This window comes from Camelus bactrianus, chromosome 11 (assembly GCF_048773025.1).
Source record: "Camelus bactrianus isolate YW-2024 breed Bactrian camel chromosome 11, ASM4877302v1, whole genome shotgun sequence".
Taxonomy (NCBI): Eukaryota; Metazoa; Chordata; class Mammalia; order Artiodactyla; family Camelidae; genus Camelus; species Camelus bactrianus.
The window spans coordinates 47,383,260-47,407,473 of record NC_133549.1 but is presented as its reverse complement, the minus strand read 5'-3'; the positions used below and the strand labels follow the sequence as shown (position 1 = coordinate 47,407,473).

Genomic DNA, 24,214 nt, shown 5'->3' with positions numbered 1-24,214 from the left:
AGTTTAGAATATATTTATTTATTCCTTTCTTGAAGTACAGTTGATTTACAATGTTGTTTAAGTTTCAGGTGTACAGCAAACTGATTCAATTATACATGTATATGTATTCTTTTTGAGATTCTTTTCCATTACAGGTTATTATAAGATACTGAATATAGTTCCCTATGCTATATAGTAGGCCGTTGTTTATCCATTTTATATATAATAGTGTGTATAAAGCATAAATTTTCAAGCACACTAAACAATCTATTATTTTTATGCTATTTTATAATCCTTCAAGCAGTATTTTAAAATCATAGCAACTTTTAACAATATCTGGTGAGTGGGAATGGCAGGAGTAGATGAGGAAATGGACAATTTTTTGTTTTTGCTTTTAAAAAAACATTTTTGTATTGTTTAAATATTTAAATTAAATGTTCTTTTTAATGAAAAATTAATAAAGAAAAAATGTACCACTATAAAATCAAGTATCTCTAATATTTATTTTATTCTACTCCCTGTCATCTCCACTTCTAATCTACCAGGAGCAGAGATCTCATGTGTCTTCAGTACTGTTCTGTCTTCCATGGAGTCGTACCTGGAGCAGACGCTATGCATCTACCTATAGATAGTAGACGTGGAGGTGATGGGAGCAGGAAGATTCAACAAGCCTTGAAGTATAGCATTCTACTCGGAAGACAGACTTCAGAATAAAGGGATCTATTATCAAATCCTTTTGAAATGCTGGTTAATATCTATGCACAATTCTAAGCACTTAGCTCCTTAAACAGTCAAGCCCTATTTGTATGGGATGGCCAGGGTAACCCTCTACAGGGTTAAATAACTGCATAGGTAATTGTTACTACAATTTTGAGAATATCATCCTGAGTATTGTGTATAAAGTCCAATGCCAGAAGCACTATGTTGTACACCTGAAAATTACATAATACTGTACATCAATTATACCTTGATAAAAAATGTTCAAAAGGTCCAATGTCAAGGGCCCGACTCTTGTTTAACATTCTTCTTTTTGAACTACTAGTCAAAATATTAATCACATGTTTTAAAGGATCATTGCCACTTCATTCTTACTATTTCTAAAATCTGAATTCAATTCCATACCTTGTTATCCAATAAGCTTGCTTCACATTTGGTCATTCTTCTTAATAATCTATTACCTTGAAGTTCATATACCTAAGCTTTAACTTCTTTTTAGGTAATGAGTCACAAATATAGTCACAAATACACAGGGACTTGGCAGATAACTTAAGTTTAGGGGCATGGTTTAAAAAATAACAGGGAGTAATAGAGATGTAACAACCACTTATCAGCTCCAGACTGTGAGTTTATAAAGAACAGGAATTAGGAGCTCTGCAATCTTCTACCCTGAACTGGGAAATACCATACTGGACAAAGAGGCCATGGTTCAAATGAGGTCAAGGAAAACTAATGCATTAAACCCACTGCTGACAAACCTGTCCCAAATTTGCTGAAGGGGTGTTTGGGATTTCCTGTAGCTTTTTCCAACTGAAAGAGTCTCCAGGCATCGTTCATCACATTCTTCTCATGTTCTGAATCAACTGCATTCACTTCTCTGTCTTTGCAACTCTCATCAAACAAGGGGCACAAGAAAAACTGTGCAAACCTAAGGGTGTGAAACATAATTAACAATTTGAAAGCTGTTATTTGAGGAGTGGCCTTTTAAAAATATGCTTGAAACTTTGATAGGAAATATGAATTCTACAGAATCAGAAAAAACTATCACTGCTACTAATAAAGAAGGAATATAATTCGTAAGCAATAGGAAAAATATAACATTGGACACATGTAAATTCAGAGCAGTCTACCCCTCCCCGGGATGTTAAATAATTAGTGAAAATATATAACGATTAACATCTCTGATTCTGACAATTCCATGTGTTCTTACCACACCACCAAGCAATTCCCCAACACCAGCTGAGCATCCTAAAATTTAACTCAATTCTGATACCATCCACCTGGAGATAACATCGGCTCTCAAGTCCTATAAGACTCCTCCTTCCCCTCACCTCCTCCCCCTGCCCCCCAACTGTAAACACCAACTGCAAGTCCAGGTTGTCACCTGGGCTTCTGACCAACTGGCTATAGATCAGAAGTTCCCAAAACCTCCTCCTCGGAGGTTCAATTAATTTGCTAGATCAGCTCACGGGACTCAGAGAAACATTTTCCTTACTAGATTACCAGTTTTATTATAAAAGGATATGACTGAGCAACAGCCATATGAAAGATGCATAAGGCAAGGTATGTGGGAAGGGGCATGGAGCTTCCAACGCCCTCTATGCAGGCTACTCTCCCAGATCTCTATGTGCTCACAACCTGTAAGTTCTCCGAACCTCATCCTTTCGGGTTTTTAGAGTAGCTTCATTACACAGGCATGGCTGATTAAGTCACTGGGCCATTGGTGACTGAAATCAATCTCTAGCCCCTGGACTGAAAGTTCCAACCCTCTAATCACAGAGCTGGTTAACCCTGGCAAGCAGCCCTCACCCTCAGGTTATCAAGGGACTTCCCCAAAGTCACCTGCTTAAAATAAAAAAAGACAACTCTATGGCTCTCATTACTTAGGAAATTCCAAAGCTTTTAGAAGCTACGGGCCAGGACTACGGACTAAGACCAAAGATATATTTCTTATCATAAATCACAATATCACAGCACCAAAAAGTCAAGGCAGACTTAATGAGACAGCAACAATCTATTTAAGATTGGCAATTTGGCATGTCTCTGAAAACCCCTGTTGTATATGGCTAATTCTCCAGAAAAGGAAAAGGCAAGTGACGATGCTTAGGCAATAAATCTTGCATCTACAGTTTAAAGTACAGTATCACTAAGACTCAGGCATTTTAGGACAAACTAAGTGATTCATTTTTAAAAGGCTCTATTTGAACATGCTTCCTTCTTATGAAGAAAAGGAAACAAACTTTAATTAGTGGAAAAAGTAATGGAGTGAAAAACCTACAACATAGTAGTCTGACAAAGACATAATTATGGGCTTTTATGAAATACTAACAGAATTTTAAAAACTGAATAAGCAGTGGTTCAACAAATAACATGGCATGTAACTCTAACATAAACAATATGCTTGAGGCTATTCTTTAATAGCAATACTTTAAGGTATACTGAAGCTGAGCTAAGATCCCTTTAGTTAGTAAATTAATTCTAATATCAGGTTGCAATTTAAACCATGATTTCATACAGTAATTCTTAAGAAACTTTAGACCCCATTGTATAAAAAACAAAGTCCAGAATTCAGATGAAGCCAAGAGCAGAAGCACGATCTGAATGGGACTACTATTCAGTGGGCCTAAGAGACTTCTGGGTTTACGAACATCTCAGCAACTACACCTCACAGTCCAGCCATCAAAGAGGCTGTTATCATTATCTGATATTACTTTAAGCACACACTGAATACAATACTGTGTTAAGTACTACACACGTACCAATCCACAGGGACACTCCATCTATCTGGAGTCTATAATTAAAAAGATATGGAAACAGGTATTTCTGGACATGTAACCTCTTTTACCTACCTCAATACATTCAGGCTAGGAAAAGTACCTAATAGCTACATACCATGGCTGGACAAGCCCACAGAAAAGGTCATGATTATGACATAGTATAATGAATTTTTTTTAAAAGATGCTCTTCTACAAGTGGTTTTTTTTTTTTTAAACTCTGAGCCAAGTAACAGATATCCTCCATCAAACAGAGATCTATTATGTGAACATCTGCTGAGGCATTTGTAACACAGGAAATTAAATTCAGTGTATGATCCCAGGGAACTCATTAATGAAAGCCTTCTGGGAACACATACAAAAGATGATTACACCTCAAAGCTGCTGCCTAAAGATTGAAACATAAGCTAGAGTAAGAAACAGGCCACTCTGACCCAGTCATGTATCCTGAATCCATGCCTTTGTTTTGTTAATGTTCTTTGCACTACAGAATAAATTCAAACTATTAGGTTTGGGGAAAAAAAGACTATTATTAATATAAGTAATTACAGCAATTAAAGCTGAAAATTACTAAAACTGTGAAATCAAGCTTCATTATAAACCCATCAAAAGGCTGCAGAATTACACTTTCTTGGTAACACAGAAAGCTATAAAAATTCATCAAGGAAAAATTATGCTTTGAATAATGAATCAAATCACTGATATCATAAAAAATTAGAAATTATTAGCTGTATAGAAAATTGACCAAGAAATTAAACTGGCCTAGTGGAGCTTGCTCCAGAAAATACTTTCACAAAATGTCTCCAGGGTTGAAACAGCATGTCAAAACATTCTGTATCCACTAAGTATCCTTGAGGATCAAGGACCTAAAGGAGAATAGAATATTTAAGTTCTAGCATTCTGGAACAGGGGTATGTTTGAAAGGAGATCCATGACACTATTACAATTTATTCTTCAACACGTTTCATATGTAATACCAGTTAGAATGGGAAAGGCTGGTGAGAACTTTATAAGTCAATAAAGTATTTCATAGGCCTGAAGGCTGGTTTAAAGTCATATCATTATTTTTCCTCTACCACAAAGTAAATACATGATATCACTCATTATTATTTTCTTTTTCATAAAACCCAGGGGGAGGGAATAAAATGGTTAAAATACCTTTTGTTAAGCTATAAAGCTGTGAAGACGTCTTTGTAAAAATAATAATTACTATTATAAACATGATAAGTAGACAAAGTTGGATAATTTATAGGGTATTCAGTATTACCTGTCTAGGGCACCTTCTAGGTGCTCATGGGAAACATCAAAATAGTAATTGGTATGTTCTCCACTAGTAAAGGCATTTGAACTTCCTGCATGCTCACTGAGAAACTGGCTGTATTCATTTTCTTTAGGGTATTTCTTTGTTCCCAAAAATAGCATATGTTCACAAAAATGACTTAAGCCAGCAATATTTGCAGGATCTGACAAGGAACCTGAAAGAGAAGAGACAAATCTATATAAAAAACATTTTTTTTAAATGTTGTAAGCTATCAAGTACTGATGAATCACAGATGATTTGGAAATTTTGTTAGTATGACAAATCTAACCATACAGTCAGAGCAAGTTAAGCATAGGCTACTCTAAAATGGTGCTGCTTAGATTCTAGTCCCAGCTTCAGACATCAGTTTGTTTGTGACCTTGGGCAGACACTTAATTTCTATGGATATTAGTTTTGTCATACATCACACTGAGAGAAAGAGCTGAATTCACTGTTCTACACTTTCTAGCTCTTATATTTCATTGCAGGAAACAATATAGCGTAGTGCTAAGAGCATAGGTTTGAGGGTTAGTAACTCTACTAGCTGTGAAACTTTGAACAAAATACTTTATCTTGCTTCAGTCACTTTTTGTATATGTGCCTTACTTAGAGAGTTGTGCAAATACAAATTAGATAACCTGCAAAGAACACTGTGCTATGCTTGGCAATAATTATTCGTTCAACTTATGACGGTTATTATCTTACTTCCCTTATTCTAAAATGCCATTGAGTGAAATAAAAAGCTTTTCATAGAGGAAAGAAGAAATACACCTCACTAAATGTATACATGGATTAAGAAGTAACTTGTTTAAAGCAATATTAAATGTGGGAGAAATGTGCACACAAGAATTTAGGAAATACGGTATTTCCTAGTGTACAAAAAGTATATGAAAGTGAAGGCATCAGAACCGTTACTGAAAAGGATGGGAATGAACTTCCTTGCTGCTAGGTCACCTTAGCTGGGAACCTAACAAGGTAAAGGTAAATGTAAGATGATTTAACTCAGACGACTGTAGATTACCAACAGCTGTGCAGGGCTACTATACAAAGTAAGGCACATCAAACTGGTAACCACCAGGTCTTTATTCACACAAATATGGAGAGTTCTAATAAATTAATGTCAAAATTAGGTCAATGAAACTGAACAAAGCTTAATTCACAATTTTAAATTGTACCTATGTGTACATCAAGTGCTGCTGATGATTTATCCGTGGTGGGATCACTGATGAGAAGTACTTTGATACCATTGGCCAGTTCTAGCCCACGGTATTCTCGCTTGTCTTCAGGAGACTTAATGATATGATTTTCTAGCCTCTTGATAGCTGGATTATTCATTTTGCTGTAAGTCTTTCTTTGGAAACTGAAAAGAAAAAAAAACTATTAATTGTTGGATTGTGCCTTCTCTTTTTTAATAAACAAAGAGTAGCATGTGGAGGAAACTTATTTTGTTCCTTTTTCTTATAATGAAGTACAGTTGACCCACAACATTAGTTTCAGGTGTATGACAGTGATTCATTATAAATTGATCACCACAATAAGTCTAGTAACCATATGCCACCATAAAAAATTATTAAAATATTATTAACTATATTCCCTACATCCACATTGGCACCTGTTTTATAACTGGAAATCTGCACCTCTTAATCACCTCCATCTATTCTGCCCAACCTCCCTCCTCTCTCCCCTCTGGCAACCAAGAACTTTCCCTCTGTGTCTGTTTTGTTTCTGTTTGCTTGTTTTGTTTTTTTTTTTTTTAGATTCCACACTTAAGGGAAATTATATGGTATTTGTCTTTCTCTGACTTATTTCACTTAACGTAATACTCTCTGGGTCCATTAGAGCTATTGCAAATAGCAAGATGATCCATGTTTTTCATGGCTGAGTAATATTCCATTGTGTGTGTAGAAGATGTACACACATACAGGAATATTAGTCATGAAAAATAATGAATTCCTGCCATTTGCCATTCATCAGTGAACACTTAGGTTGCTTCCATATCTTAGCTACTGTAAATAGTGCTGGAGCAAACAGGACTGCCTATTATTTTTCAAATGAGTGTTTCCATACTCTTTGGATAAATATCTAGAATTAGAATTGCTGGGTTGTATGATAGTTCTAATTCTAAATTTTTGAGGAATCTCCATACTGTTTTCCATTATGGCTGCAGATTTACATTCCACCAACAGTGTACAAGGGTTCCCTTTCAGTCTGTGTATGTCTTTATATCTAAACTGAGTCTCTTACAAGGCAGCATATAAACGGGTCTTATTTTTTAATCCATTCAGGCACCCTATGTCCTTATCAAAATCATGAAGCACTTAGCTCATTTACATTTAAAGTATTTATTGATAGGCATATAATTATTATCATTTTGTTCATTGTTTTCATAAATTTTCTCTTTCCTTTTTTTGATGCATTTGTAAAATGGGATTATTTTCTGCATTTCTCTTTCTTAAAGTTTGTTATTATTGTATAGAAATACACCAGATTTCTGTATACTGATTTTCTGTATCCTGCAACTTTTCATTATTAGTTCTCTTTCCTTTCTTATTCTCTTGTTCCCTTTGCTTGTGATTTGATGACTTTCTTTAGTGTTATGTTTGAATTCCTTTCTCTTTATTTTTTGTATATCTGTTACAGGTTTTTGGTTAGTGGTTACCACGAGGTTCATATACAACAATGTGAAAATCTGTCTTCTAGTCCTCAGGTCATTCTCAGAGATGTTTGTTCTACATGTAGTTATAGTTTTGGTGTGTCCATGGGAGGAGGTAAGGTCAGGATCTTTCTACTCCACCATCTTGACCTAGACTCTAGAGGAAACTTTTTATAGCTTATCTACAGGGTATAATCATTTCTCTCCTCCCTCTTACCCTTCATTCTTTCAGAGAAATGCTAACAATATTGTTTTCATGGAGCCAGTTTGTATCTAGGAGAGCATATGGATGGGAATTTGAGACAGAATTGGTTGGGCCATGAGTTGGTCAGTGTGCTGACCTAGAACAGTGTTCAATTACCAATAACTGCTTTCCCACATATTTCAGAGGTATTTACTAGAGTAAGTGAGGTGAGAAGTTGTACAAGTATCATTATTGGGTCAACCAAAACACTACTCAAACTTATGATATTCAAACATAGGGCTGATCTGGAACTCATGGGTCTGATATGCACATGCTCAAAACCTAAGGAACAACACCACTGAGGAAAAATCTTGCGAAGTCCCAGTAAAAATAAGACACTTGGGCTGTCCTATGAAGGCAGCAAAAGTAAAGACATAAAAACAAACAAAACGTTGGAAGGACTCCAGGCAATTTTTTTAATCTAGTGAAGAGTTGAATGCCAGACTAGGAACAGTCCAATGACCTTAACAGAGATGTTAGATAATTTCTCAAACAAAGGACTTCCCCTTCCCCCAATAGTCCTCTCCTTTCTTCTCTAGTAAGGCTGGAGTTACAGTGATGGGAAGGGACTATTAACACACAGAATCCAGTAGGAGTATAAGTTGATATTATTGCATTGAAGGGATTTTCCAGATCTGGGGTATGTATGTTTTTAAGACTAAAAATGAACACTATCTTTGTCTATGTTGGGGACTGCTTAAGAGACAAAAATTGAGCCTGCTATTAACAGTAGGCCAATGAACTAATCAGGTAAAGCCAAAAACTTTTCTGAAACTACAGAGGAAAAAATGATCCTAGGCTAACACATTTGCTTCTGATCTGGAAGACAGAAGAAGCGGATCTAACTGCTCCTTAAAGATTGACAGACATTCAGATTTAAAGATAAATCATAAATAGGCATGAAATTAATTTTGGATAAAATATTTATTTTTTGTGTTAAAATCTCTCAAGATAAAGGGAGAGAAAAATCCAGTTTGTTTTTATTAGACTATCTTTCTCTATGAAATCATCTGTAACTAGTCTTCCAGGTAACAACTGATAAACCAAAGAGATTCACTCATTTTAAGAATGTCCACTGGAATTATACTATAGGTCATACTTAATGTGTAATACTGATTTTTTAAAAAACAAATAATACTTTACACAGACAGTACTAATAATCTTGCCCTGTTTATAGTAGAAGTATTTTCTTTAAAAACAGAGCATATTCATACTAACATTTTAGGGATATAAGGCCACCATGGAAAATTCAAAAGCAATTTGGAAGTGAAAAGGCATTATTTATGACTCCTTTCTATTTTCTTAGCCATAAGCCACTTAAGTTCAATGTCAAAGACAAAAATATCTAAGTGAAAAGTCTTTAAAAATGGTGTTTTGTGGTTAAAACAAAAAATTCTTAAAGTAACAGAAAATGGTCTATCTAAGCCTCCAAAGAGGGTCATAACAATAAGAATCCTGGTTCAGGTATTTCCCAAAGGACAATCTGTTTGGACTGCAGTAAATGCCTTCAATACACAGACGGCTTCAAAAACTTTAATTTGGGTTCAATATGCATTACTATTTAAAAAAATAAGTTCCAACCTAGCAGCAACATTAAGATTAAATAAGTCATGAGGCAGTCTCCATTAAGACCCCCAGCAAGAAAGACAGCATTAAAAAGCAACAGTAAAAAAAAGCTCCACGTGCACCACAAAGGATGCCTAAGCTCCTTCCTGTAAGGCTCTGCTAGAGGAAGGGAGAGGCTTGGAATTCTAGTGATGGATTCCATTAAGCGGGAGCAAAAACCAAAGGCCATTTATTTTGGTTCCATTGCCATTGTTTACACCCAACTCCCTCTACAGTGCTTGCCCCAGGCTAGTTAGATTTATAGGGAAACCACGGGTTACAAATTATTAAAATGTAATAATGATGATAATGATGATGACCATGAAACAAGCTCTAAAACTTCTGTCCAATCCATAAGTATATTGGGGAGATGAAATACAGCTCACTTTGGAAGGACTGTCTTATTCTGTGGGAGGTGAAAATTCATTATAATTAAGATAACCACCCTCAAGTATATGCTACATTCTGTATTTTTTTCAGGGTTCAATTTCCCTTGTCCAGCTTTTCATTTTCTTAGAGGAATAAAAATTATCAGAGTCCATCATAGGCATGTATATAACTCATTCGGACACTGAAGCTATGCCTGGTTAATATCCCTGGTATGGTTGAGAGTAAAGAGATGGATTTATTCTGTAAGTCAAGCATAAAAATTAATCTGACTACTTGAAAGTATATGAGATCAAAGACAGATATATATTTCTAAGCTGGCAATGCTCCCAAATCAAATATGACTTCTTGAGGAAGTAAAAGCCAAATGAAACAGTAGCAACATCTTCAAACAAGACCCGTCCCCAGCAATCCATATTCATTAGGCACAGTCTGCCTTTACCTATAGCATATCTATCAATTTGTTCTACAACAGAATGATTCTCACCTTCTGGAGAACTGAAGGAAATGACTGGGAACTCCTCCTCTGATGATGAATTCCTCAACAGCTTGCCTGTCTCTGTATTTATACTCATGAGATCACATGTCCATCCAACTCAGCTCCCTCATTAGCATTTTATTTATTGCAAATGTTCTCCAATATGCACCAAAGAGCAAGCAACAACGTATTCTGACTTTTAGATGATAAATTAGTGCTAACTCAAATGCTTTTCCAGATATCTTTTTGATATTTTTAACCTGTCAAAGTCAAAATCTTGGGAGTAACAAAATTACTTTCAATTTTAGGGACATTATCATACAATTTCATAATAAGGCACAGAACTGTCAATGTTTAGCATTCTGATAAACTGGAGATGTTTAGTAATGATAGCGTATCTTGTAACTTTGTTCAGAATTTAAAACAGTGACTAAAATCACAGAAGTTAAAAGCTGGAGTAGCCTTTAGATGTTATCTACTTCTTTGCAGTTTTTGAACTGGGAGCATTAATTCTTAGAATGCAAAACATCGAAAACCACCAGAGACCTACTGAGCCAGAATCCGCATTTTTACAAGATCCCCACGTAGGTTAGTCCCTTCATCTTACTTGTAAGGAAACTTAAGGCTACTTGTCCAAGACCATACACTAAAAATTTACAATTAGGACTCAGCTCTTAACTACCAGTCCTGTGTCCACCTCAGCACCCCATATCCAAACAATTAAGGAGGCCTGTTAAGGTCCAGACGCCACACCATGCATACTGGTTACAAAGTTAAGTGCACCAGAACCTGTGCTCTAAAGGAATCCAGACTTGTGAGAGATGAAAACGAGTCATTATCTTTTAAGTGTGGTGACAAAGTTATCCCCTGGGTACTATGGCAGTAATGAAAGGGGCACCTAACTCTCTCTAAGAGGGGAGACAGGGAAAAGAGAAGATGAGTAGAAGCATGTCAAATAAGAGGAAGGGAATACCTGAGCAAAAGAATGGTGGTGAGGAAAACATGTGAGGCATTCAGAGGAAAAACAAGAGCTTGATGTTAACAGAACTACAAGCAAAACTTCCAATGAAAGATCATGGACTTTTATCTAGGCCTCAATTGCAGGTTTGCAAAACGAACTCCCAAACAGATCAATAAAAATTCCTGTATCAAGAGAAAAACTTTTATGCAAATAATTTTTTATTCAGATGACACTTTATAGTCTTTTTTCTCATATCTCTTTAAGTGTCTCAGCCAACTGAATAGAAGATTGAGCAATTTTACTTTGCCTTTTGGTCCTTACTAACCCCCATGGCCCCAGACATATTTAAAGTTAGACTCAATCCATTTCTAATTTCTAAATGGATGACTTATAAACCTCAACAGGTAAGTGATGGAGCTAATAGTCAAATTATAAGTCAAAACCTCCCTTCTGTGGAATCCATCCACTCACTCCCAAAACCATAGGTGGAAGTCAAGTTTACCTATGGCACTCCTGAATGTGGAGGAGGTGCCCAGAGAGAAAATGCCTGAAATTAGAATCACATCACAAACCTCTCTTCCCTGCACAACTCAGAGGTCAGGAAGAGAGAATATCAAGGCAGTGGTGGTAGGAGCCCTTGGATGCCTCACCATAAGACCACATATCATATTCCCAAATACTATTCATGTTACTTTACCGAAAAATAACATGTCTCAGGGAACCACCTATGCCATGGCTTTTCAGTTAGAGGGACCAATGTATCTCACTTCATGCACCAGCTGTATCATAAAGGTGAGTACAAACTAAAATCCTGTCAATTAAATCTTACTTTCTCATGATGAGATGAACTGCCTTTATTCCAGGCAGAATGTCAGCTGCTCTAACTCTATGCCCTCTAAAAAGGAGTTTACAATGAAAAAAACAAACCTTTAAATGAACAAGGGTTGTTGTAATTTAAAGGAATCCTACGGCAGTAACGGTTTAGAGAAAAGAGCTTTTGCAAGTTACAGTTTTGGTACATACATATCAATGGTTGTTCATTCCAAAAGCAACAAGCTTAACATGGAATAATTTATAGAAACTTTATGAAGATTTAAGCAAATGAACAAAAACTCCATTTTACACCTCTTGCCACAGTTAACTACAGGTTTCTAACAGTCGTAATTTGGGGATCCAGGGTGTTTCCCAAGTATCCTCCTTCCACAGGTAGACTTCCAGCTGTTAGAAAATGTGAGACAGATGCCACTGTACAAAACTAATCCTAACAACCATTCCCAAACTGTCATAAGCTTTATAAACTGCTCATTGAATCTTTCCATTCTCCATAAGTGGCAGGTCACAGCAGCTGTTCCTGACCATTCTCCTCAATCCCAGATGAGAAACAAAAGCTCAGTGATTAAGTGGCTTGCCCAAGGATATTCACACAACTGATCTGTGGCAAAGCTGAAACTACAGAGGAAGCGTGGGAAGGGGAGGAGCAGAAGGTGATGCTTAAGGAAATCATATGTGACTTTCTTCCCCAGCTCCCAGTTACCACCCCTCAGCCCTTCCCTGACCCCATTCTCCTCCCTTACAATTCCAAATAATAAAAACGAGAAAATAAAAATTAAACTAGGTCAACATAAATGCTCCAAGGAAAACTTCCAGTTTTTCACTCATTTCTCCTTATATAAAACAGAGATAGGTAGTGGAAGGAGCCTGGAAGAATGTGTCTAACCTGCCAAAGGAGTCCCTGGGCTGAGAACCATATTATCTACTTTGCTAATAAAAAATAAAAAGGAAAATGTATGGTAGGATTAAATGTATAACAGGTTTCAAAAGACAAGAGCGTGTAGAGTTGTCTCATGGATGAAAGGAAATATGAAAATAATACCATAGTAGACATGGCATGGTTACGGGTGATTTATTTTTCAGAAACATACATTAAGACATAGGAATAGAAAAAAAGGAGAAAATAACATAATCATCTTGGTAGATGCAAGTAAAGTGTTTAACTAAATTAAACAACCATTCATATCTTTAAAAATAGTCAGCAAACTAGAAATAGGAGAAAATTTCTTCATCTAAAAAAACTACAAAAACTACAGCAATTATCATACTTAATGATGAAATAACGTATTCATCCTCCATCCCTATAAACAAGATGCCACTATCATTTCTTCTATTAAACATTGTACTAGTAATTAGGACCAGTCAATAATGCAAGAAAAAAAAAAGATAAGAAAGAAAGCAAAAAAAGAGCTAAGACTATTCATAGGCAACGTAACTGTGTACACAGAAAATCCCAAGAATCTACTGACAACTTACATCTCTGAGTGGGATATAATAGGTCATGGCAACCTGATTCAGCTTCAATAACTAAAAGCCACAAAAAAAATTACAAATCACATTTTCAAGAATGTTGGAAAGTTGTAGAAGCAAAGAGAATTGGATAAACTGGAATTCCGGAGAAAGCAGAGTCCTCTGAGGTTAGCTGATAATCATCACCTGTTTTCTTCCTGGGAGGTATTTGCCAATTCTGGGTTCACACTAAAGATCACGCATGGGCTAAAGATCCAGAAGGGCTCTACTCAGGAAAGAAAAACAAGCGAGGCTCTGGTGGGTCCATGAACTAGGGTGACAGAGTAAAGCCTCAAGATGCCCCAAATTCACAGGAGATTTTCTGAAGATACTACTACCTATCAATCAGAATGGCTAAAATGAAAAGAATGGAAAATACCAAGTGATGGAGAAGTCACAGTGATACCGAGCGGGACCTGTGGTTCTCCCTGGTACAAATCTTTCCGTGTTCCCCATCTCTTGTTTGTAGGAAATAGGTCATGGTCAGTCTCCTTGACCTCTGAGTTCCAGAGGGCAGATCCAAACAGCTGCTAATCAGGGAAGGAAGGGAATACAAAAACAAGGGAGGAAAAATCAAGAAACAACAGTGTAGCCTTGGGGCAGGGTCCTGGTTCCTTCTCAAGGAATGTACATAACAATATCTTTAAGTTCTTCTGTAGGAACTAAGTCTCCCCAACCTCTGCCTCTTGTTTATAGAAAAGCTAAAGTCTCTCAGGCCTTAGATATTTTTTCCTGGGGGACACATGGTCCACCAGATTGTTGGCATTCTGATTAAAAGCAACTTTCCTTTTTGTTACCAAGCCTGTTGCCCCAGAATCATACCCCTGCCCCTCCCTCAAATAGAAACCAATTACTCTTATCAAAGTCTCAGGAGGCAGCCACAAAGAGAATAGGAACTGGTTAGAACCAACAAAGCCCAAAATGGCAGAGGATTTGACTTCCAGTGGACCTCTAGCCTCAGTATACGCTAATTTTCATGCATTAGCACGCTAAATGACATATTCACCAGTGCCATGACAGTTGACGACTACCAGACTACCATAACAACCAGAAAAGGACAGAAAAGAAAGGCTACTGGACCAGAAATGGATGCAACATTGTAAACTGACTATACTTCAATTAAAAAAATAAATAAATAAAAGTAAATAAAGGCTACTGGTTCCAGCAAACTCAGAAGGACATAATGGGGAAAGTCTCGCGTAAAAGTCCACGTGGCCCGTCCCAGGCTAGAGGTCTCTAGACCAGCCATCTTGGCTGATGGCTCCCCAGTAAATCCCCTTTCCCCCTACCCTCCACCCAGTATCTTTCTTTCCTTTTCCCCACTTGAGTGCTTTCTTTCCTCTTCCTCTTCTGAGCAATAAAACAGCCATTCACTTTGTCCCTCTGCTTCTCCTGCAAATTCTTTCACAGCCGGTGGCAAGGATCCACACTTTCACGGGCCCCCTAATTTAGGGGTCTCACTAGCCACTAACAATAGAGCAATCCAAAGTTCCATACACTGCTGGTGGGAATACAAATTGGTACAACCATTTTCAAAACCTGGCAGTATATATACTAAAGCTGACAATATGACCTAACAATTCATGTTTTATATACTCAAAATAAATACAGTTATATATTCGTAGCAATACTATTCATAATAGCCAAAACTAGAAGAGATCGAATGTTCATTAGCAGTGAGAAGATAAATAAACTGTGATATCTTCACACAAACAGCAATAAAAATGAATAATCTAGAACAAAGAACAAAGATAAGGATGAATCTCACTAACGTAAGGTGGAGTCAAAGAAGTTAGATGCTAAAGAGTATTTTTTTCCTCCTATTTAAATAGAGGCCAAGAACAAGTAAAATCAAGCTATGCCTTTATGTTAGGATGGTGGTTACCCTTGACTTAGGGTGTAGTGACTAGAAGGAAATATGAGGGGGGCTTCTGAGATACTGATCATGTGCTGGTTATACAGCTATGTTCATACAGGTAGGTTCTGTTTGTGAAAATTTGTCAAGCTGAACACATGACATATTTCAATTAAACATTTTTTAAAATAGAGTTTTTGAAAATACCATAAAACACAGTAAATTAAAAGGGGAGAGAGATATATGAATTATTCAAGGTTAGAAAGATCATCCACCAAAAGTCATCCTGGAAATGGTACCACTTGGATACAGAGAAGTAGCTATTCATATAAAACAGGTGCTAAACTAAGATGGCTCATAAGAAATAATAGTCCAATTAACATAATAATTAGCTAAACCTTCACAGGTGTGTCCTGAGACAATTATTTCCATTGATGTCATCTTGGCCACAAGAACTAGGAGAGCCATGTAAGCATAGCATGAGTCGTAAGTCAATAATAAAGTATGTTAAATCTTTTAACAAGTCTTTACTCATTATGTATGATTTGAAAACTAGCTTTCAGCAATTACTTTAGACCTCAGTTAAGATTTAAAAATAAAACTTGACACTCCCAGCAACCAATTAAGAGTGACAAGCAATAAATGTAACCCAAATAAAGGCAAAATGATTAAACTTTGAATAAATTCTCCCTTCAACAATTTTCAACATTTACAGCAAACAACTTCTAACTCAAGATCTGAATTAGACAGGCTCTTTAATTTAAAACAAAACAAAAAGAATACTACATAAATCAGAATTTCTTCAAACTCAGAATTAATTTTACATTTTGGTCATCTTCCTTATAGATTTTCCATGATCTCAGAACAGCAAGGACATCTCAAAGATCCCTATCATGGTCTCTAAAGATTAATTCAAAGGCTAGGAAGAGTTATCAACCTGTAACTAATTCTCTCAAGACAGCCCTCCAAGGTAAGGAAACCACAAGCACTCATATTCTATACAGAGGGGTGTATCTTCACTTGAAGGCTCAGTTCCACTCAGATGCACATCCTGGTTCTGACAGAAAGAGAATCTGACCTCTTCAGATAATGCTGGTTCAGGAAGCTTGACGTCTGCACGATTTCTCCATCTTGGTACCATTTCCAGTGACCCAAGGACCAAGTCCAGACAGTGTTCAGTAACTATACACCTTCACTTCTACTAAATGACCCCTTTGCTGCTCAGATCCTGGATCCTACTGAACGCTTCTGGTCAAACTGGACTTTGGGTCCTCATCTATTACTGCCAATCAAGAGTCACATGAAGTGTTCACATGGGTGCACTAAATTAACAGAGGTACCTAAAGTTGCATCAGACTTGGGCAGACTTTACAGCATTTCTCCTGTAAAATAGGTAGAGATAAACTTCACCAAGGCAGTGTCTAGAACATAGTAGGCACCCACAAATGGTAACCTTATAATCATCAATATTATTATGTTTCTAGGGTGGTGAGAAGTAAACAGACCACCTCAACAGGCACCATGTTATTACTGGCATTCTTAACACATACTCATGCAAATTCCAGTTGTATATCATCTCCGGGAATGGCTGGTAATAGGATGGTACTTCATAAGACTATCAGAAAGACAGGTAAGCGATTACCACTTTATAATTACTACAGGCAAGCCACCGTTTATAGTCAATGGTTCTCAACAGAACCACTTGCTTCCCAAGGAGATATGTGACAGTATGTCACAACTAAATTGTCACAACTGAAGGGTGCAACTGGCAACCAGTGAGAAGAGGCCAGGGATGCTGCTAAGCATCCTACAATGCACAGGACAGCCTTCATGACAAAGAATTATCTGGCCCAAATTATCCAGCTCTGGTCAACAGTGCTAAGGATGAAACATCTAGTTTATAGTTCTGACTTTATCATCCAAAAATAATGGATAACTACAACCAATTTAATCCACTTAAAATAAAACCAGGAGATAGCCTCAACAAAACACAGAAAAGCTGTGTATGTATTAAACCCCTCACCTATTTATTTTTAAAAATCTAAGCCAGAAAAGGCATAAATGAAGAAAGGGGGGACCTAATAATGAAGAAAGAGAGAGGTTTGCAGAAATCTTGTCCTTGAGTAAACAACCTAGTACACAAGTGAAGGGACCTGCCTCAGAAAGGAGCACAGCCAGGATACGGGACAGACTCTTACTGAACGCTCAGTCAGTACTCAGAAACTCTTTATAGGGATCCTACCTCAATGAAGCCCTTAGGTAGATTCCATTATTCTCATTTTTCCTGGATGGGGAAGTTAAATTGCATAGTTATTTGGCTATGGCGACACAGGCATTAAATAAAAGGACTAAGATTCAAAACCAATTCTTTAGGCACCAAAGCACCATGCTCTTAATCACTCCACCAAGTTAACAAGTTTATCTTATGTACAAAGACTAAATCCCTAGGATACTCACAGAAGCGTTCAGTATGGTTATCTATGGACAGCAGACTATTAGGTGGTCTTTAATCTTTGTACTTTTCGTAACAGCACAGAAAGAATCTCTGAAAAGATAAAACTTAATGGACTTGAATGTACTAGTCTCTGCTTACTAAATTTATAAGCCCGAGGTGAACTTCTTGTTGTTGTTGTTAACTTGCATCAGCTACAGCACAACAGAGCTAATAATAAAGAAAAAATCTGAGTTCCATTTCCATTCACTGTTGTTGCTGACAACTTGGTTCCCTTCAGAAACCAGTTTGTTGGCTCACAACTGGTACAATTTCCAAACAAATTTTTAAAATTATTTGTGATGTAAGGGGAAAGCTTTAAGCAGACAACAAACAGAACCCACAGCCTAATCCTGGAACCTACCTCCTCATTCAGTTGCTGACCTAATGTGGTTTGGCCCAATGCCGCTGTCAATTTTAGGATTCACTTTGTTTCTTTTACAAATAGGATAAGAACTGTAGGCAGTTTAGGAAGTAACAGCCTAGATGCTGACCTTTTATTTTTAAACCACAGATGCTATTCTATTTATTTAGATACAGACTTAAGCAAACTTACCCCTCAAGCCCCATCTAGGTGGCTGCCTACAACTTTGAAATTATAACCCTGTTGTTGCATCCAAAAATAAAATAAATAAATATACAACACTTTCTTCTCCTCTTCATAGCAATGGTGGCATTGTTATTGTTATTAGTGTACATTATTGAACACAGCTATATGATGGAGACATACACATTACATGCCTTTCCTCATTTCATTCTTACCATAAACCTATGAGGTGGATACTATTATTGTCCCCATTTTGCTGATGAGGAAAAAGGCTTGAAGAGGGCAGTAATGAGTACCAGATTACACACACGTAAGCGGTAGAGTCCAGGCATTGTGGCTCCAGAATCCTAACAGCAATGTAAGCCAAAAGATAATGATATACATCTTCATGTATCAGAATGGACTCTTCCACAATACTATGACCAATCCATAAAAGCAATGTTTAAATATTTAAGACTATTAGGTAAAAGAGTGAACCCACTTTGTGTTGCTTTATTTTATTTTTCTTTTATTTTTATAATTACTTATATAATAAAGAAACAAAGCTATTTATGCTGATTGCAGTTGGTTTTTATTAAGTATAAGAAAATACAAATTACCTTGATTGCATCATTAAAAGATAAACATTTTTAATGTATTTCCTTCTAGAAAATGTACTTACATACTTTTCCCATATAAACGGTTACAAACTTAAGTCCAACAACCCACTCTATACTTAAGACTCCCTACTCAAACAGCACCTGTTTGACAGCTACCCTAGAAAACCCCTAGGAAAAAGTCAAGGTAAGATAGAGTTGTCTTTCAAGACACCATAAACCTTCTAGAAGAGAACACAGGCAAAACATTATCTGATATAAATTGTAGCAATGTTCTCCTAGAGCAGTCTACCAAGGCAATAGAAATAAAAGCAAAAATGAACAAATGTGACCTTATTAAAATGACAAGCTTTTGCACAGCAAAGGAAATCATAAGCAAAACGACAGATTACAGAATGGGAGAAAATATTTGCAAATGACGTGACTGACAAAGGCTTAATTTCCAGAATATATAAACAGCTCATACAACTTATTAACAAAAAACAAACAACTCAATCAAAAAATGGGCAGAAGGCCTAAACAAACAATTCTCCAATGAAGACATACAAATGGCCAATAGGCCCATGAAAAATGCTCAGTATCACTAATTAACAGAGAAACACAAATCAAAATTACAGTGAGTTATCACCTCACACCTGTCAGAATAGCCATCATTAAAAAGTCCACAAATGATAAATGCTGAAGAGGGTGTGAGAAAAAAGGGAATCTTCCTACACTGTTGGTGGAAATGTAGTTTGGTGCAGAAGAAGGAGGAGGAGAAGGAGAAGAAGAAGAAGAAGGCACGCATACTTTTGAGGAAACAGCCTTGAATGGGGTGTCAAAGCACTAACAGAATAAAAAAGGCAACCACTCCTAGGACAGCCCAACATGGGGTGACAGTGCCCAGGAAGCACCTGAAAGGGAAGGAGGTGGCAGCAGTGATAATATACTGGTTACATTTAGACGGATGAATAATTAAATATTTATTAAGGATAATGATGGAATATAAAAAAAACATAAATACAAAACAGAAACAGACTCATAGACATAGAATACAAACTTGTGGTTGCCAAAGAGGCAGGGGGTGGGAAGGGACAGACTAGGGTTTCAAAATGTAGAACAGATAAACAAGATTATACTGTATAGCACAGGGAAATACATACAAGATCTTATGGTAGCTCACAGAAAAAAAAATGTGACTATATATATATGTTCATGTATAATTGAAAAATTGTGCTCTACACTGGAATTTGACACGTTGTAAAATGACTATAACTCAATTAAAAAAAAGTTAAAAAAAAAAAAAAGCAAAGACAGGCACGGATTAAGGAAAAATAAAAATAAAAACCGTAGAGCAGAAAAAGAAAAAAAGGATAACAAGAATCAGAGTCCTCACTATCAGGGCAAAGAACTACAAACATGGAAAGGAAAAAAGCTAAAATGAACCTTGTAGTTTATTGGAATTGGAGGTTATCCTTGTGACTCATGGTTTTCAATATATATAAACAAATAGGAAGTAAATGTAGATGCTAATATGTATGTGTGTGTACAGAATATCTATCTATATCTATATCAAATACCTATTTATTTATATACATGTATTTCTAGCTCTGATACTAAGAGTGCCTGGAAGCAGTTATCCTCCTCTTTCTCCCCAAACAGCAACGAGTACTCTTAGCACCTGGAACCTGGCTTCTAAATTTTATTCTCCACTAAAAGGAACCAGGGTTCCTTGGGAAATGGTTGATTCCAGGACTGCGGCTGGGAAATTGCAAGATGAGCCTGGAATATCTTGTTACGTCAAAAAATAAGTACTGGATGTTAAATGGATATCGGAAAAGGCTGAAAAGGCTGAAAAGGCTCCCATTGCCCATATATGGGACAATTTGAACTTCAGATTAAATAATGACAGTAATGTATTAAAACCCTTTAAATAAAATAAGACATCAAAAGCCCATACTGATATAAACAGGGGGAGGGGATAGCTCAGTGGCAGAGCACATGTTTAGCATGCACGAGATCCTGGGTTCAATCTTCAATACCTCCATTAAAAAAATACAACAAAAAAAGACAAAACTAATTCTGAAGTAAATCAGTTAAGGATATAATTGGAAAACTGGTAACATTCAAATGGAATCTGAAGTTTAAATGGTAGTAATGTATCAATGTTAATTTTCTGATTTTAATGACTATATTATGGCTATACAGAATGTCCTGTTAATAGGAAATCACACTAAAGAATTAGGAGGTGACAGGGCATCAAATTGGCAGCTTACTGTCAAACGTTTCAGGAAAATACTCTTTTTACTATAGTTGCAATTTTTCAGCATGAGACTTTTAAAAATACATCTCTTCATACCTCTTCATGATTAAAAAAAAAAAGTCAACAAATTAGGAATAGAAGGGAACTTCTTCAACCTGATACAGGATATCTATGAAAAAGCCAAAGCTGGCAACATAATTAATGGTGAAAGACTGAATGCTTTCACCTTAAGATCAAGAACAATACAAGGATGTCCACCCATTCCATTTCTATTCAGCACTGTACTGGAGGTTCTAGCCAGACCAATTAGGCAAGAAATTGAAATAAAGACATCCAAATTTGAAGGGTAGAAATAAAACTAGCTCTTTTCACAGAAGACATAATCTTGTATATATAGTAAAAAAAAAAAATCAACTGTACTTCCTACAACAGCAAAGAATAAACTAAAATTGAAATAAGAAAACAATTCCATTTACAATAGCATCAAAAAGTAAAACAGAAATAAATTTAACAAGGAAATGTAAAACTTATACAGTGAAAACTGCAAAATGTTGTTCTAAGTAATTAAAGAAGATCAAACAAATGGAAAGAACTCCATATTCATGGATTAGAAGATTTAACATCTTTAAAATAGCAATACTCCTCAAATAGATCAAAATCCCATCTGGTTGCTTCTCTGCAGAAATTGACAAGTCCATCCTAAAATCTGTACGAAAATGTAAGAGATGCAGGACACTGAAAACAATCTTGAAAAGTAAGAACAAAGTTAGAGGATGCACACTTCCTGATTTCAAAACTTACTATAAAACTATTGTAATCAAAATAGTGTGGTCTGGATAAGGACAGGCTTACATATTAATGCAATAGATTGAAAGTTCAGAGTAAAATCCTCACCTTTACAATTAACTGATTTCTGACAAGGATACCAAACATTTCAATGGGGAAAGAAAATCTTTTCAACAAATGATGCTTCTCAACTAGATATCCACATGCAAAAACATGAAGCTGTACTCCTACCTTACACCATACACAAAAATTAACTCAAAACATATCAAAGACCTAAACATAAGGTAAGAGCTAAAACAATAAAACTCTTAAAAGGAAACATAAGGGTAAATCTTTATGACCTTGGACTAGGCAGTGGTTTCTTACATATGACACCAAAAGCATAAGCAATTTAAAAAATGATAAATTAAACATGACCAAAATTTAAAACTTTGTTTCAAAACACACAATCAAGAAAATAAAAATATAACCTACAGAATGGGAGAAAATACTTGCAAATCATACATCTGATAAGTAACTTATATTTAGAATATATAAGGAACACTTACAACTCAATAAATAGACAACCCAGTTGAAAAAAATGGGCAAAGGATCTGAACCAACTTTCCTCCAGAGAAGATATACAAATGGATAATAAGCATATGAAAAGATACTTAACATCATTAATCATCAGGGAAATGCAAATCAAAACTGCAATGAAATATCACCTCACACACACAAGATGGCTATCACGAAAAACACATATAATAACAGGTGTTAGCAAGGATGTAAAGAAATTGGAACTCTCATATACTGCTGGTAGGAATATAAAATGATGCAGCTACCTTATAAAATAGACTAGTAGTTCCTCAAAAAGTTAAACAGAGTTTCCACACAACATAGCATTTACATTCCTAGGTATATACCAAGAGAAATGAGAACATATAGCCATATGGAACTTGTACATAAATGTTCATAGCTGTATTATTCATAATATCCCAAGACCAGGAAATAACCTAAATGCCCATCAACTGATGAACGGATAAATAAAATACATCATATTCATATAATGAAATATTATTCAGCAATAAAAAGGAATGAAGCAGTGACACATGCTCCAACATGGATAAACTTTGAAGACATTATGCTAAGTGAAAAAAGCCAAACACAAAAGACCAATATTATATGATTAATATCCAGAATAGGCAAATCCATAGAGACAGAAAATAAATTAATGGTTGCCAGAGGCTAGAGGAAGAGGGAAATAGGAAGTCAATGTTAAAGGGTATGGAATTTCTTTTTGAGAGGATGAAGATGTTTAAAACTGATTGTGGTGATGGCTGTACAACTCTGTGAATACACTAAAAACCACTTAATGGTATACTTTACATGAGTGAATTGTATGGAATCAATAAAGTTATTATAAATATAAATATATATATATAACACTTATAATTATTACTATAACCCCTAATTTGTTCATTACTCTAATATCTGTAGAAAGATATTTTGTATTTTGCTGAGTCATGATAGAATTAGTATCAGTTTGGCTTATTGATTTATAAGTTTAAATACAAACAAATAACCATTTTACCTTAAAAAAAAAAAAAGGCTATTGTTTTAACCATGTATCCAACTGAACAGATAGTATTGTCTACTCAGCTTCTAGGAATGCTATCTTCCCAGAGTCAGTGTTCGCATCTGCCTTAGGTATGTGACCTGATCTACCAGAGATCCTAATGGAGTCATCCTGTTTCTCTCTGTCTTCCCTCCCCTGTTGCATTAAACTCAGCATCTTCTTGATATACTGTACACTAATTAGTTCTCCTTTCCTGCTGTCTCTTGTTGGGCATCTCTGAAGACACCTCAAAAGATTGGGAGAAATGACTTGCTATTCCTTTTATGTGTGCCCACCTAGCCCAGGCTGACAGCTCTACCTATTTTCCTAGAAGCAAGCTTAACACTTCTACACTCACACACTCTCAACTCCTTCAGCCTTGCCTAGGGTCTAGACTATAAGGTAAATTTAGAAGCAGCAGAGCTGCCAATTGAAATGAACTTCTTAGGAGCGGTGGGATTTTTCATTTATTCCACCACATACAGTTGCCATAGGGATCAAATAACATGATGTGTTAATTCTTTATAAACCATAAACAAGGCAGGGAGTAGTCCTGATTACACAATCATTTCTGTAACTTCACAGCAATTTATATGCATATTTTGTTTCATTTTAACTATTACCCAAAACCTCCAGTATGACTAAAAACTAGTAAGACTGGT

At 36.0% G+C, this 24,214-nt stretch overlaps 1 protein-coding gene across 3 annotated transcripts in view; it reads right to left on the bottom strand.

Annotated features, from left to right (window-relative positions):
- The window catches only part of IDE (insulin degrading enzyme), an 89,148-nt gene that overhangs the window by 55,600 nt on the left and 9,334 nt on the right, over nt 1-24,214 (bottom strand). For 2 of the 3 annotated variants that reach the window (XM_074373953.1, XM_074373952.1), the window contains exons 2-4: nt 5,946-6,130; nt 4,738-4,945; nt 1,455-1,624 (exon numbers count right to left, since the gene is read on the bottom strand). In XM_074373953.1, coding sequence (XP_074230054.1) covers nt 1,455-1,624; nt 4,738-4,945; nt 5,946-6,130 — 563 coding nt within the window. Of the gene's footprint in view, nt 1-1,454; nt 1,625-4,737; nt 4,946-5,945; nt 6,131-10,146; nt 10,270-24,214 lie in introns of those variants that run through there. The other variant, XM_045507369.2, reaches the window with a different exon arrangement.